Source organism: Budorcas taxicolor, chromosome X, assembly GCF_023091745.1.
Source record: "Budorcas taxicolor isolate Tak-1 chromosome X, Takin1.1, whole genome shotgun sequence".
Lineage (NCBI taxonomy): Eukaryota > Metazoa > Chordata > Mammalia > Artiodactyla > Bovidae > Budorcas > Budorcas taxicolor.
This window is the reverse complement of record NC_068935.1, coordinates 11,756,231-11,771,662: the sequence shown is the minus strand read 5'-3', so window position 1 is coordinate 11,771,662 and position 15,432 is coordinate 11,756,231. Positions and strand designations below refer to the sequence as shown.

The following is a 15,432-nucleotide window of genomic DNA, read 5'->3' as shown; positions in this document are numbered from 1 at the left end:
GTCTCACAAGTGAAAGAACGAGACACATACCCCTATGTTTTGTGTGTCTTGACATTAATTAATGTTACAAGCATGTGACTGGAGCATGTGATCAGGACACTCAGCACCTCATGTGCAAATAAGTAAAAGGTGTGTGCCCTAATTATGCACTCTCTTCTGAAGGAATAAAGCTCTTGAAAGTTGAAGCTACAAGCTTAAGTACATAAAGCACAGCAGGAAGGTGAGTGGCTTTTACAATGGCATCACAAATATCCACTCCTCCTTTCATCTCATCTTGTAAAGGTCAAATCTAAGTGTGAGCCCAGGGAAGAAAGGAGAACTTTCATTTGTTAGCAGTAACAGGAATAGAAATTTTAGCTTTAACTCCTTGGATGAAAGTAAAATTAACTTGATCATTCAGGCCTAAGATATATTGCTTGCAGGTTTTGGTGGTGGAACTTTATACAACTGGTTAATAGGATAAACTGATATGGTAAAGAATCACCTCTGGTTCTAAATGCAGAGAAATACTGGTCAAAATAAAACAAAGATTGTACATGCTTAGCTTAGCATGATACCAAGTAGGGGAAATTCCTAAGCTTTGGAAATGAAAAGGGAACTCAAACCCAGAAAAGGGAGCATAAACTAAAGCTAAATACAGCCTGAGGATATCAGGATCAGATAAGCACCTTAAAAGTCTAAGCGCTTGAGCTCAGTGTCAGACCATAGAACCACAGATCTGTGTGAAGTGCGCAGCTAGAACTGAAATCTCAGCAAAAATCTTGAAGCCTGAATGATCTATGAAGCCTGAAACTCTAGTTCCTGAAACAAGAACTAGAAAATTCTGCACATTGGTCTAGGAAAGTGGCCAGGAAATTTCCATTCTGTCCAGGGTCATGGCCATGAATGAAGAGACACTCCAGAGAAATCGGAACTCTAAACTTGTCCCAAACATAGACGTGGACTTTAAATTCACACAACCCACATGTGGTGGGAACCCCCAAGCTAAGAAACTAACAGAAACACTGTTTCCAAACCAGTGAAACTTGTAAGGACTTGGCAGAGGCAAACTTGGAGCCACTCTGAGGGAATGCCTCCATAGCCCTCACCACCCACGGCTCCCAAAGAAAACAATCCTTACTGTAGATGCAAATACAGTGACAAAATTACAAACCTCACAAGAAAATTAACCGCCATGCATGTGTTTCCACTGGCACAGATAGAAAATATTGCATCCCAAGAAATAGAGATAATAGGGCAATTTAAAAGAGACAGTAAAAGAGGTTTGTTGAAATTGTTTAAAATGAAAAACAAAGAATGAAGAACAACTGTGTGGAAAAAGTAGAGCCTTGCTGGTTATCTGTGGCCTTTGTAAAGTCCATAGTCCCTCACAGGATGGGGGGAAGGGCAGATCTCCACAAAGAAATTGAAAATCAAATTTTTGCCCTTGAGAAATTCTTAGGAAGTCCAGGAACAGGGGAGATTAAGATGTGTGGCCAAAATTAAATAGATATTATCATTCCAGTCTTACCTGCAATTCTCTCACAGTAGATAATTCAGCCTCTGGTTCTTTTAAAGTTGTCCCAGAGCAATTATATGGACTTGAAATGCGAAACAGAACCTCTTTGGGATAGCAGGAGACAAACTTCCCTGGTGGCTCAGACAGTAAAGCGTCTATCTACAATGCGGGAGACCCGGGTTTGATCCCTGGGTTGGGAAGATCCCCTGGAGAAGGAAATGGCAATCCACTCCAGGACTATTGCCTGGAAAATCCCATGGACAGAGGAGCCTGGTAGGCTACAGTCCATGGAATCCCGAAGAGTCAGACACAACTGAGTGACTTCACTTCATTTAGCATAGACAATTCAGTGATTAGGGTGCTGACTTTAGTTTTGAAAACAAAAAGATTGAGATCTCTTAGAACATGTATATGGCTTGCATTATATTTAACTTATTTAATACTGTGTATTGTCCTTCACCTCTTCCTCTTTCTACTCACAGATATAAACTTCTTGAGAACATAGACTTTTTAAGCTTTTAACAGCTATATTTAGCTGAATTTTGCATATCATACAATTCACCCATGTATCACTCATTGGCTCTTAGTAAACTTATACATTTGTATAGCCATCATCACACTACAACTTTAAAACACTGCCATTATTTCCCAAGAGTTTCTTCCTTTGGGTTTTCAGTCAAACCCTGACCCCAGCCATAAGTGATTACTGATGTGTTTTGGTTTTTACAGTCATGTGTTCTCTAAAAATTTAATATAAATGGAATCATACAATATATAGTCTTTTGTATCTGGCTTCTTTAACTCAGCCTAATGATTTTTAATTTTATTCATATTGTAGGATGTATCAATAGCCATCCACATGTTGACTGAAATTTGAGTTGTTTGGGGTTTTACAAATAAAGCTGTTATAGGGAGGTAGTTTGAGATAATAATGTAGGAAGATCCTGAGTTCATCTCCTCTCACAGGCACATTGAATCTACAGCTACATATGGAATAGTTTTCTCTGAAAAAGTTGTGAAAGCTAACTAAGGAACTCCTTTATGTTTCACAAATGAGAAAAAGGCAGGCAGGGAAGGCTGAGATACAAACTCACCATAAATCCTGGTTCAAGTGTGGCAACTCACCGTAGGGAAGAGAGCTCAGCAACCTGCAGCTTCTTCCCAAAGAGTGACGGATTCATGCCCCACACAGCAGTCATCACCACTTAAGGTCTTAAGGTGCACCTAAGAGATGAATCCCCATAACATCTGACTTTGAAAACCAACAGGGCTTATGTCCCCGAGACCCAAAAGGCTGTAGCAAACTGAGAAGCAGCTCTTAAAGCACTCATATGCAGACTCACTCACCCCAGGGCCTAGCAGAGATGCAGCTTTTGAAAAGCATCCAGCTTTTATGTGAGATTTATTTGTTAATCTTTTTTTAATCTAAATTTATTTATTTTATTTTAAACATTTTATTTATTTTTGTTTTAATTTTTATTTTTACTTTATTTTGCTTTACAATACTGTATTGGTTTTGCCATACATCTGCATGAATCTGCCACGGGTGTACACGTGTTCCCAATCCTGAATCCCTCTCCCTTCTCCCTCCCCACACCATCCCTCTGGGTCATCCCAGTGCACCAGCCCCAAGCATCCAGTATCCTGCATCAAACCTGGACTGGCGATTCATTTCATATATGATAATATACATGTTTCAATGCCATTCTCCCAAATCATCCCACCCTCCCCCTCTCCCACAGAGTCCAAAAGACTGTTCTATACATCTGTGTCTCTTTTGCTGTCTCGCATACAGGGTTATCGTTACCATCTTTCTAAATTCCATATATATGTGTTAGTATACTGTATTGGTGTTTTTCTTTCTGGCTTACCTCACTCTGTATAATCGGCTCCAGTTTCATCCACCTCATTAGAACTGATTCTAATGTATTGTTTTTAATGCTGAGTAATACTCCATTGTGTATATGTACCACAGCTTTCATATCCATTCATCTGCTGATGGACATCTAGGTTGCTTCCATGTCCTGGCTACTAGAAACAGTGCTGTGATGAACACCTGGGGTACACGTGTCTCTTTCAATTCTGGTTTCCTTGGTGTGTATGCCCAGCAGTGGGATTGCTGGGTCATAAGGCGTCTTATTTCCAGTTTTTTAAGGAATCTCCACACTGTTCTCCATAGTGGCTGTACTAGTTTGCATTCCCAGCAACAGTGTAAGAGGGTTCCTTTTCTCCACACCCTCTCCAGCATTTATTGCTTGTAGACTTTTGGATCGCAGCCATTCTGACTGGTGTGAGATGGTACCTCATTGTGGTTTTGATTTGCATTTCTCTGATAATGAGTGATGTTGAGCATCTTTTCTTGTGTTTGTTAGCCATCTGTATGTCTTCTTTGGAGAAATCTCTGTTTAGTTCTTTGGCCAATATTTTGATTGGGCTGTTTATTTTTCTGGAATTGAGCTGCAGGAGCTGCTTGTATATTTTTGAGATTAATTCTTTGTCAGTTGCTTTGTTTGCTATTATATTTTCCCATTCTGAAGGCTGTCTTTTCATCTTGCTTATAGTTTCCTTCATTGTGCAAAAGCTTTTAGGTTTAATTAGGTCCCATTTGTTTATTTTTCTTTTTATTTCTATTACTCTGGGATGTGGGTCATAGAGGATCCTGCTGTGATTTATGTCAGAGAGTGTTTTTCCTATGTTTTCCTCTAAGAGTTTTATAGTTTCTGGTCTTAGGTTTAGATCTTTAATCCATTTTGAGTTTATTTTTCTGTATGGTGTTAGAAAGTGTTCTAGTTTCATTCTTTTACAGGTGGTTGACCAGTTTTCCCAGCACCACTTGTTAAAGAGATTGTCTTTTCTCCATTGTATATTCTTGCCTCCTTTGTCAATGATAAGGTGTCCATAGGTGCATGGATTTATCTCTGGGCTTTCTATTTTGTTCCATTGATCTATATTTCTGTCTTTGTGCCAGTACCATACTGTCTCAATGACTGTGGCTTTGTAGTAGAGCCTGAAGTCAGGCAGGTTGATTCCTCCAGTTCCATTCTTCTTTCTCAAGATTGCTTTGGCTATTCAAGGTTTTTTGTATTTCCATACAAATTGTGAAGTTATTTGTTCTAGCTCTGGGAAAGCACCAGTGTTCTAGGGACAGAGGCATTAGGGTACCATTCTTACACTCTCTTTCCCTGCTAAAGCTGAAAGGCACTATTTTTTTTTTTCCTTTTCTCAGTGGGTGCCATCTTTGCACTTTCCCTCTGCCTGCTACAGAATACCAGTGTCTCCCAGAGGGGAGATTTCACGTGTGTCTGGTACCCCAGTTTTTACATCTGATACCTTGCTTTTGGAAGCTGCTTCCAGTGGATACCTCTATATCACTTGGCTCGGGGGGTCAGTGGGGCTTACACTTGAATATCCCAAAGGGCTGTAACCAATAGAGAAAGAGCTCTTAAACAGCTACCACTCTCAGGGCACAAGAAGACACAACAGACCCAGGAGTTCAATTTTTCCATGAAAGAGGCCTGTTAGTTTATCATCATGGCTGCAGTCTGAGGAGCAGTCTTCTAATTAAACACACCTTTTTAGAAAAGACAGAGGAACCAGAGATCAAATTGCCAACATCCGCTGGATCATGGAAAAAGCAAGAGAGTTCCAGAAAACCATCTATTTCTGGTTTATTGACTATGCCAAAGCCTTTGACTGTGTGGATCACAAGAAACTGGAAGATTCTGAGAGAGATGGGAATACCAGACCACCTGACCTGCCTCTTGAGAAATCTGTATGCAGGTCAGGAAGCAACAGTTAGAACTGGACATGGAACAACAGACTGGTTCCAAATAGGAAAAGGAGTAGGTCAAGGCTGTATATTGTCGCCCTGCTTATTTAACTTATATGCAGAGTACATCATGAGAAACGCTGGACTGGAGGAAGCACAAGCTGGAATCAAGATTGCCGAGAGAAATATCAGATATGCAGATGACATCATCCTTATGGCAGAAAGTGAAGAGGAACTAAAAAGCCTCTTGATGAAAGTGAAAGAGGAGAGTGAAAAAGTTGGCTTAAAGCTCAACATTCAGAAAACGGAGATCATGGCATCCAGTCCCATCACTTCATGGGAAATAGATGGAGAAACAGTGGAAACAGTGTCAGACTTTACTTTTTTGGGCTCCAAAATCACTGCAGATGGTGACTACAGCCATGAATTTAAAAGATGCTTACTCCTTGGAAGAAAAGTTATGACCAACCTAGATAGCATATTCAAAAGCAGAGATATACTTTGCCGACTAAGGTCCATCTAGTCAAGGCTATGGTTTTTCCTGTGGTCATGTATGGATGTGAGAGTTGGACTGTGAAGAAGGCTGAGCACTGAAGAATTGATGCTTTTGAACTGTGGTGTTGGAGAAGACTCTTGAGAGTCCCTTGGACTGCAAGGACATCCAGCCAGTCCATTCTGAAGGAGATCAACCCTGGGATTTCTTTGGAAGGAATGTTGCTAAAGCTGAAACTCCAGTTGTTTGGCCACCTCATGCGAAGAGTTGACTCATTGGAAAAGACTCTGATGCTGGGAGGGATTAGGGGCAGAAGGAGAAGGGGACGACTGAGGATGAGATGGCTGGATGGCATCACTGACTCGATGGACGTGAGTCTGAGTGAACTCCGAGAGTTGGTGATGGACAGGGAGGCCTGGCGTGCTGTGATTTATGGGGTCGCAAAGAGTCGGACACGACTGAGCGACTGAACTGAACTGAACTGAAAGGCTGACTACAAACCTTTCCAGAGATCTCAGAGGCCTGGCACTGTCTTTGCCCTCTCCTTCTTTCACATCCCAGAGCACCAGTGTCTTTCAGAGGGGAATTCTTTCTTGTAACTGGTTTCCCAGAGTTTGTATCTGCTGCTTTGGTTTTTGCAGCTGTTACCAGGAAATGCCCCTTGATCATCCAATTCTGGAAGTTAGAGAACTTGCGACCCTGAATCCCATGGGACTGTAATAATTGAATAGAGGATTATCGACAGACTAACACCCCCAGAGCATTGCACAGACAACAGACTGGAACTCATCCCATCTTTCAGTGAAAGAGGCATACTTGCTATGCTTGGGGCTTCAGCTTCAGGTTTGGCTCACACCTAAAGGCTCTGGAGGTATTCCCAGGGAATGCAGGCTAGGGAACATCATCTATGTGCTCTCCCTCTGTCTCAGTCCAGCTCACTCGTGTCTCCCAGTAAGGAGCTTATAGATTCATCTGGAACCCCAGGTTTCCCCAGCAGACACCACCAGATTGCCTGACTCTGGTGGCTAGCGGGAATTACACTTGTAGGTCCACAGGACTGTTATATACCCATACTTTAAAAGCTGCTAGTTGAGAGTCTGAGTTCCAAATAGCCTCAATCTAAGTGCTAACAATGGTATTCCCCTTTGGGACACTGACAAGACTTGGCATATCCAAAATTACTAGGAGCTAATAAAAATGATGAAGGTGAAAGAGGAGAGTGAAAAACATGGCTTAAAACTCAACATTCAAAAAACTAAGATCATGGCATCTGGTCCCAACACTTCATGGCAAATAGATGGGGAAACAATGAAAAGTGTGACAGACTTTATTTTCTTGGTCTCCAAAATCACTACAGACAGTGACTGCAGCCATGAAATTAAAAGACACTTGCTCCTTGGAAGAAAAGCTATGACAAACCTAGATAGCATATTAATAAATCAGAGACATCACTTTGCCAACGAAGGCTAAAGCTATGGCTTGACATAGTCAAAGCTATGGTTTTTCCAGCAGTCATGTACTGATGCGGGAGTTGAACCATAAAGAAGGCTGAGTGTTGAAGAATTGATGCTTTCAAACTGTGATGTTGGAGAAGACTCTTGAGAGTCCCTTGGACTGCAAGGAGATCAGACCAATCAATCCTAAAGGAAATCAACCCTGAATATTCATTGGAAGGACTGATGCTGAAGTTCCAATACTTTGGCCACCTGATGTGAAGAGCCAACTCATTGGAAAAGACCCTGATGTGGGGAAAGATTGAAGGCAGGAGGAGAAGGGGATGACAGAGGATGAGATAGTTGGATCGCATCACTGACTCAGTGGACATGAGTTTAAGCAAAGGCCGGTAGTTGGTGAAGGACACTGAAGCCTGGCGTGATGCAGTCCAAGGGGTGGCAGAGTTGGCTATGATTGAGCGACTGACTTAACAACTAAAAATATAATAGACTGCTTGGACAAGTGAAAGGTTTGAGAGACGAATAAAAACTAGGGCAAGAAGAACAACAAGGTTCATTCCTACATGAGGCCACCACTTCAAGACTGGAAGCAGTGGTTGTTCTATCTAATGCATAGAAATCAACACAAAGGGTGAAGGAAAATAAAGAAACAGAAGAATATGTTTCAAGCAAAATAACAAAAGAAAATCTCAGAAAAAAAAAAAAAACCTTAATAAAATGGAGATAAGTAATTTACCTGATAAAGAATTCAAAGTAATGGTCATAAAAATACTCACCAAATTTGGGAGAAGAATTGATAAGTACAAGATGAGAACTTTAACAAAGAGATAAAGAATGTAAGGAAGTACCAAACAGAAGTCACAGAGCTGAAGAATACAGTAACTGAAGTGAAAAATACACTAGAGGAGTTCAATAGCAGATTAAAGCAAAGAAAGGATAAGTAACCCTGAATACAAGGCAATAGAGTCATTCAATCAAAGCAGCAAATGGAAAAAGAATTGAGAAAAAAGTGAAGATAAGTTTAAGACATTTATGTGATAACATCAAACAGGCTAACATTTTGCATCATAGGGAGTCCCAGAAGAATGAGAGAAAAGGCAACACAAATTATTTGAATAAATAATGACTAAAAACTTCCCTAACTTGGGAAAACTAACACTGATATGAGTATTTGAGTACAAGTCTTTATATAGACATAGGCTTTCATATGGAGTGGTTGGATCATGTACAGATGTTCAAATTGCTAAGAAGCTATAGATTAGTTTTAACTACCTAGAATTTTATATAAATAGAATCACAAAACATGTACCCTTTTGTCTGACCTCTTGAACTTAGTATAATTGTTTTGAAATTTTGAAACTCATTTGTTGTGCTATTGATCAGTAGTTCATCCTTGATAAATATTTTTTGTATGGATGTACCAGAGTATCCTTTCATCTATTCTTTCAAACATTTGGACTGTTTCCAGCTTTTGGCTATCACAAATAAAGCTGTTATGAACATCCATCTCTAAGTCTTTGTATGAACATATGTTTTGTTAACTAGTCTAGACTTAAACTGATAGAGAAATTGCCAGTAATACAGACTGAACCTAAAAGGGAGAGATGTCTAAAGCCATTACCTTGTGAATAGCACAAAACATTGAGAAAGAGTTATTTTTATGTTGATGGTCTTCAACCTACTCTAAAATCCTCTCTGGATATAAATATGAGTTGATCATCTCTACTAGTAAGGAATGATTTTGAAAACATCTGGAGGCAAAACAATACAGTAGCAAACGGAAATGGTAGATAGGAGTTTGCATATGCACATAAGCCAAATTTTAGAAAAGCCTGGAGAGACTCTGTTTCAGGTAATTTGCTCAATCAACGCTGAGATCCCTCCCAGGCCTTTTGAGAGAAGAGGTGCCCACAACCTGGCACATATTGATTCTCACTATCTGGCACAAGAGCTGATCATTTTGGGACTCTCCTCAGAGTATTGCGTAGGATAATTGGCCTGTTTTCCTCTTTTGGCTGTTAACAGAGGCTTCAGGATATTTGCTCAGCATTTGAAGAATCTAGGCTGCTGAAACATGTCTCTTGCATTTATTTAACAAAAACCTGTCTGATGGGAGAGTAAAAATATTTCCAGGAGAAATCGCTGCAATAGTCAGTACCCATTAAGTAGTATCAAGGAAAAGGCAGATACTGTCATTTTTGATAGGTCACTTCAAGGAGGCACCTTTTTGCACATTGCTATAATTTTTTTTTTCTATTAAAATCAAACCAGGCCTGAGTACCCACATGCTGTGCTGTGTGCTGTATTTAGTCACTCAGTCATGTCCAACTCTTTGCGAGTCCATGGACTGTAGCCTGCCAGACTCCTCAGTCCATGGGGATTCTCCAGGCCAGAATACTGGAGTGGGTTGCCATGCCCTCCTCCAGGGGATCTTCCCAACCCAGGGACTGAACCCAGGTCTCCCACATTGCAGGCAGGCTCTTTACTGTCTGAGCCACCAGGGAAGCTGAAGAATACTAGAGTGGGTAACTTGTCCCTTCAGGGGATCTTCCCACCCAGGACTCGAACTGGGGTCTCCTGCATTGCAGGGGGATACTCACAGAAAAAAGGTATTTTATTTGATATATTCTTTCAACATAGCCCAAAGGAATGACAACTAGAGTTTACTTGTATAAATGTATATTCTGGTAGTTTTAGCAACTAGGATCCTTATAATAATGCTTAACAGTCTCTGGATCTTTTGCTATCTACTGTGACATTCTGTAATACCTTCAATTTCATGGAAATGAAGAACAATAAATCATAAAAAAGACCCTATGTTCAGATTTAGAGAAGAAAGGGCCTGCTTGGATGAATCACACCTACTCTAGAATCCAGGAAATATTTATAGACTAATGATAAGAAAAGAGTATTCCCCCTTAAAACTCATAAATAAGAGGACAAGAGATTGACAGGGTCAAATATTAATAAACACTTATCTATCTAATTTGACACATAGGATTATGTCTCAAACTTTACTTGTTGAAAGACCAAGCCTTGGAAGGAAAACACAACCATAATAAATTTGGATGGGACTTTCGAATTCACCAAGTATTTTTATAGAGATGATCTTATCTGAGCCTCCAAAGTATTATTACCACTCTTACTACATATATGAGAAATCAGTTTGTAAAAAGTTTGGTAATCTACCCAGGGCCATATAGTCTACTATTTAATGATAGATCCAAACAAGGATTCAAATCTCTTAGCTATACAAAGTGAAGTGAAGTCGCTCAGTCGTGTCTGACTCTGCGACCTCATGGACTGTAGCCTACCAGGCTCCTCTGTCCATGGGATTTTCCAGGCAATAGTCCTGGAGTAGATTGCCATTTCCTTCTCCAGGGGATCTTCCCAACCCAGGGATCAAAGCCGGGTCTCCCGCATTGTAGACAGACGCTTTACTGTCTGAGCCACCAGGGAAGTCAGCTATACAAAGCTGTCTTCTATTTTTCACTCAAGCTTGTATCACAAAACGCATGTTCAAAGAAACAATTAATAATAATCTTGTTTCAGATTTGTGTTAGACATATATTAATATAAAAGAATGTTGATATAAAAGCTTTTGACAATAATTGAATGATCCCAAAGGTCCATGACATGTCATTTTGCTGAGAGAGAAGTTTGCATTATAAAAATCGAAAGAGACACATGTACCCCAATGTTCATCGCAGCACTGTTTCTAATAGCCAGGACATGGAAGCAACCTAGATGTCCATCAGCAGATGAATGGATAAGAAAGGTGTGGTACATATACACAATGGAGTATTACTCAGCCATTAAAAAGAATACATTTGAATCAGTTCTAATGAGGTGGATGAAACTGGAGCCTATTATACAGAGTGAAGTAAGCCAGAAAGAAAAACACCAGTACAGTATGCTGCTGCTGCTGCTGCTGCTAAGTCGCTTCAGTCGTGTCCGACTCTGTGCGACCCCAGAGACAGCAACCCACCAGGTTCCGCCGTCCCTGGGATTCTCCAGGCAAGAACACTGGAGTGGGTTGCCATTTCCTTCTCCATTGCGTGAAAGTGAAAGGTGAAAGTGAAGTCGCTCAGTCGCGACCCCATGGACTGCAGCCCCCCAGGCTCCTCTGTCCATGGGATTTTCCAGGCAAGATTACTGAAGTGGGGTGCCATTGCCTTCTCCCCCAATACAGTATTCTAATGCATATATATGGAATTTAGAAAGAAAATAATGATAACCCTGTATGCGAGACAGCGAAAGAGACACAGATGTATAGAACAGTCTTTTGGACTCTGTGCGAGAGGGTGAGGGCGGGATGATATGGGAGAATGGCATTGAAACATGTAAAATATCATATGTGAATTTTAAAAAAAAAAACATTTTTCCCTATCATTAAAACTTCTTTGAATAAAAGATGGTAACTGACCTATGTGTCATAGCCAAATTTCCCTATTAGAAATATAATCTCACCACATGTAGTCACTTACTGCCCTGTGTAATCCTAAATCATTTTTTAAATAAACCTTAAGAATTTGAATTTCTTTAGAATTATTGATGAAAAATTTCTTCAGTATTCCTAAAAAAATAAAATAAAAAGACCAATATTTGGTAACAGTTACTTACTATGGTTAAGCCCAGCCTATCACCCAGCATCCATATATCTATGAGGTTTTCTCAATTTCCTCTTTGTCACAGTGTAGACATTAACTCCAATTAAAACTGTTTCTTGGTGTAAATGGTCCTCAAAGCAAGCCATCTGTTAGTCATGATTAAATAGAAAGGTTTTCAGAAAGTAATGGTTCTTGGAACATGGAAGTTTGGGATCAATTTAAGAATAGAAAGGAGAAATTGTCCGTAGCTCAGAGTGATTGTGGGAACAACTTTACCATGTACTCTTCAAGAAAAAATATTCTTGAAATTGCTTCATCTAATGTTCCAACCAGGGCAAAAATTGCATGCTATAGAGAAAGTGATATATTATGACTTATGAATTGGGGGATTCCTTTGTCAGGAATGTCAAGATGGTGCTCTCTATACCATTCTTCCCTTACTTATCTACTTTGTAAGAAGAAAATAGAATCAAAAGACTGTTCTATAATGGCATTGAAACATGTATAATATCATATATGAAATGAGTCGCCAATCCAGGTTCGATACATGATACTGGATGCTTGGGGCTGGTGCACTGGGACGACCCAGAGGGATGGTGCAGGGAGGGAGGAGGGAGGGGGGTTCAGGATGGGGAACACGTGTATACCTGTGGCGGATTCATGGTGATGTATGGCAAAACCGATACAATATTGTAAAGTAATTAACCTCCAATTAAAATAAATGTATATTAAAAAGTAGAATCAATGCCAGCATAAAATAATTGCTTATACAGTTGATGATACATTTATAATTAAAACATTTTCAGTAAAAAGCTAGTATTGCCTAGAATTATTTAAGTACTATAGGTGACACAAAGAGATTGAAGATACGGTTAGGCTGAGTTTTTGCTCCATTAACTTTCTATAGATATTTCTGTAATTATAAAATTCTTCTTTGATATGTAGTATCCAATTTTCCTTAGAATATGCAATAATCAGGACAAAATCTCCCTATTTAGTCTTAGTAATAGTGGATAGTCTATGTTTCTCAATCAAAAATTAACTTATACGTTGATTAATGTTAACTTCAAAGGCAAGTCCAACTAAGCAGTTATTAATATTCTCAAACAAGGAAAATAAAAGAGGATTCTATTTGACTTTTTCATGTTAGTTCATAAAAGGGAAGCAGTAAAAATCAGCAGTTCTAAAAACTTGGTAACTTTCTTTACTTTCACATTTTTGATAATATATTGACTTTTAAAATTTCCCAGAAGCCCTTGTAACCATTTAAAAATTTTCTCATTTACAGTGAGTACTAAGATGATTGGAAGAAGAGCTGAAAATGGGTCACTTCTGAGTTTTCCTTTGGATGGCTGTTAAATGGTCCTTTTCTGTCTCCCAGTGATAAGCAGAGCCATTTGCTAATGTTTTCTCTCTCTGCCATTCTCAGGTAAGCCTCTGAACATCCCTTGCAAAGCATTCTTTGGATTCAGTGGAGAGTCCGGACCAATGATCTACTGGATGAAAGGGGAGAAGTTTATCGAGGAACTTGCAGGTCACATTAGAGAAGGTGAAATAAGGTACAGAACTTGAATTGCTTACTTTTCCATGCTGTTTTTTAGTTAAGCAATGGAACATCCTAGAAGAGCTTCTGCCTAGAATTTTAATTGCAACTCCGAATCATTCCATTTTCTAAAAGCTGATCTAGTGAAGAGAGTGAGGTTGCCTGCCTTAAGAAATGCAAATGTATAAACTTCCAATATAAGGAAGTTTTCTCAGGTTCTAAGAATATGCTATGGGTTATAATGATTCCCTCAAAGCTGCCTAAGCAAATTCCTTTATGGTTTCAAAGCTTAGGCCACTGTTTCTCCAGTCCCAGCAAAGATCCAAACGTTATAGGTGACTTCAGACCACAGGGAAAATACTCATTTATTCCCTGGGAACAGACAACTTTCATATGTCATAAGTGCAAAGCTGTGGTGGCAGTAATAAGCTAGTACTCGTCAAAATAACTGTTGACTCTTGTTGAATAGTGTTTAATTTTTCCCAGTACCCACTGCTCATCCTGAAAGTGACTTTCAGGTAAACACATCCCTCAACCTCTTTTCACTCTCCTCTTACACAGATAACTCCCTGGTATATTGGCATCTATTCTACTGGTTTTTTAATCCTATGTATATGATCACATTTTGTATAATTTGTAAGAGGTAATTTTTTCTACCACATTCAGTCTGTGGGGTTACCCTTTGATTTCAGAGATGGTGACATATAATATACTTTTCTCACTTCAATAGGAATTGGGACTCCACCCCTATTAAGAATCATGAAATGGAAAGTAAATCAGTATTTTAGTGCAGCTAATGTTAAAATGTGTTTTTTTTCACTTTGCTTGTTGAATATATAGCAGTGGAAAACAAAAAATATGCATTATATTATTTACTATCACTTATATTATTAATTTATAATAACTGCCATGACAGTTTCTCTTCTTGTGTCTACACAATAACCTCTCCAGGGATTCATAACTCTGAGGGTCTGTTAATCCCCTGAGAATCTATGCAAAAATATTATCTATATGAGCATATTTCTAGGGGAAAAAAAGTACACAAAAATGTACCTGACACTATTAGTCACCAAGGAAAAGTGAATCAAAACCATATGATAAGACCTCATACTCACTAGGATGGTTATAATCAAAATGTCAGATTACAAGTGCTGGCAAAGATGCCAAGAGATTGGAACCCTCGTACACTGCTGGTGGGAATGTAAAATGGTGCACGTTCTGAAATTCCTCAAATGATTAAACAAACAGTTATCAACAATTCTCATTCTAGATATAACTAAGAGAAATAAAAACATATATCCACAAAAAAACTTCTATATAAAGTGAGTAGCCATTCCCTTTTCCGGGGAATCTTCCCAACCCAGGGATCGAACCCAGGTCTCCTGCGTTGCAGCCAGATTCTTTACCATTTGAGCCACCAGGGAAGCCCATATAAATAGTCACAGTAGCATTATTCATAATAGACAATAGGTGGAAATAGCCTAAATGACCATTAACTGATGCATAGATAAATAAAATTTGGTATACTCACAGAGTGGAGTAGTGTTGCACATATAAAGGAATGAATGAAGTAGTTGTACACACGACAACATGGATGAAGCTTGAAAACATTCTCAATGAAAGTAGTTAGTGACAAAAGACCACATATTATATGATTTCCTTTATATGAAATATCTAGACTAGGCCAATCTATAGAGATCAAAATACATCAGTGTTTGCTTAGGCCTGGGGGTATAGAGTAATAAGGGTAAAAACTAAAGTGTATGGGTGGGTTTTGGTGTGATGGATACCATATTGTAACCTAAAATGCAGTTTTAAAGTGTATAATTCAGTGACATTTAATACATTCACAATGTTCATGCCTGGAAAAATTCCATGGACAGAGGAACCTGGAAGGCTGCAGTCCATCAGATTGCAAAGAGTCAGACACTATTTAACAACTGAGCACAAAACTGTGCAAACACCACCATGCTATTGTTCCAGAAATTTTTCATCACCCCAAGAGGAATCTCTATACAATTTGAGTCTTCTCCAACACCACAGTTCAAAAGCATCGATTCTTCAG

The 15,432-nt window shown here is 39.2% G+C and overlaps 1 protein-coding gene across 1 annotated transcript in view; it reads left to right on the top strand.

Moving 5' to 3' along the window:
* IL1RAPL2 (interleukin 1 receptor accessory protein like 2) overlaps window positions 1–15,432 on the top strand; it is a 579,350-nt gene that overhangs the window by 516,747 nt on the left and 47,171 nt on the right. The window contains exon 7 of the mRNA XM_052663419.1: window positions 13,254–13,383. Within this exon, the coding sequence (XP_052519379.1) occupies window positions 13,254–13,383 (130 nt within the window). The remainder of the gene's footprint in view (window positions 1–13,253; window positions 13,384–15,432) is intronic.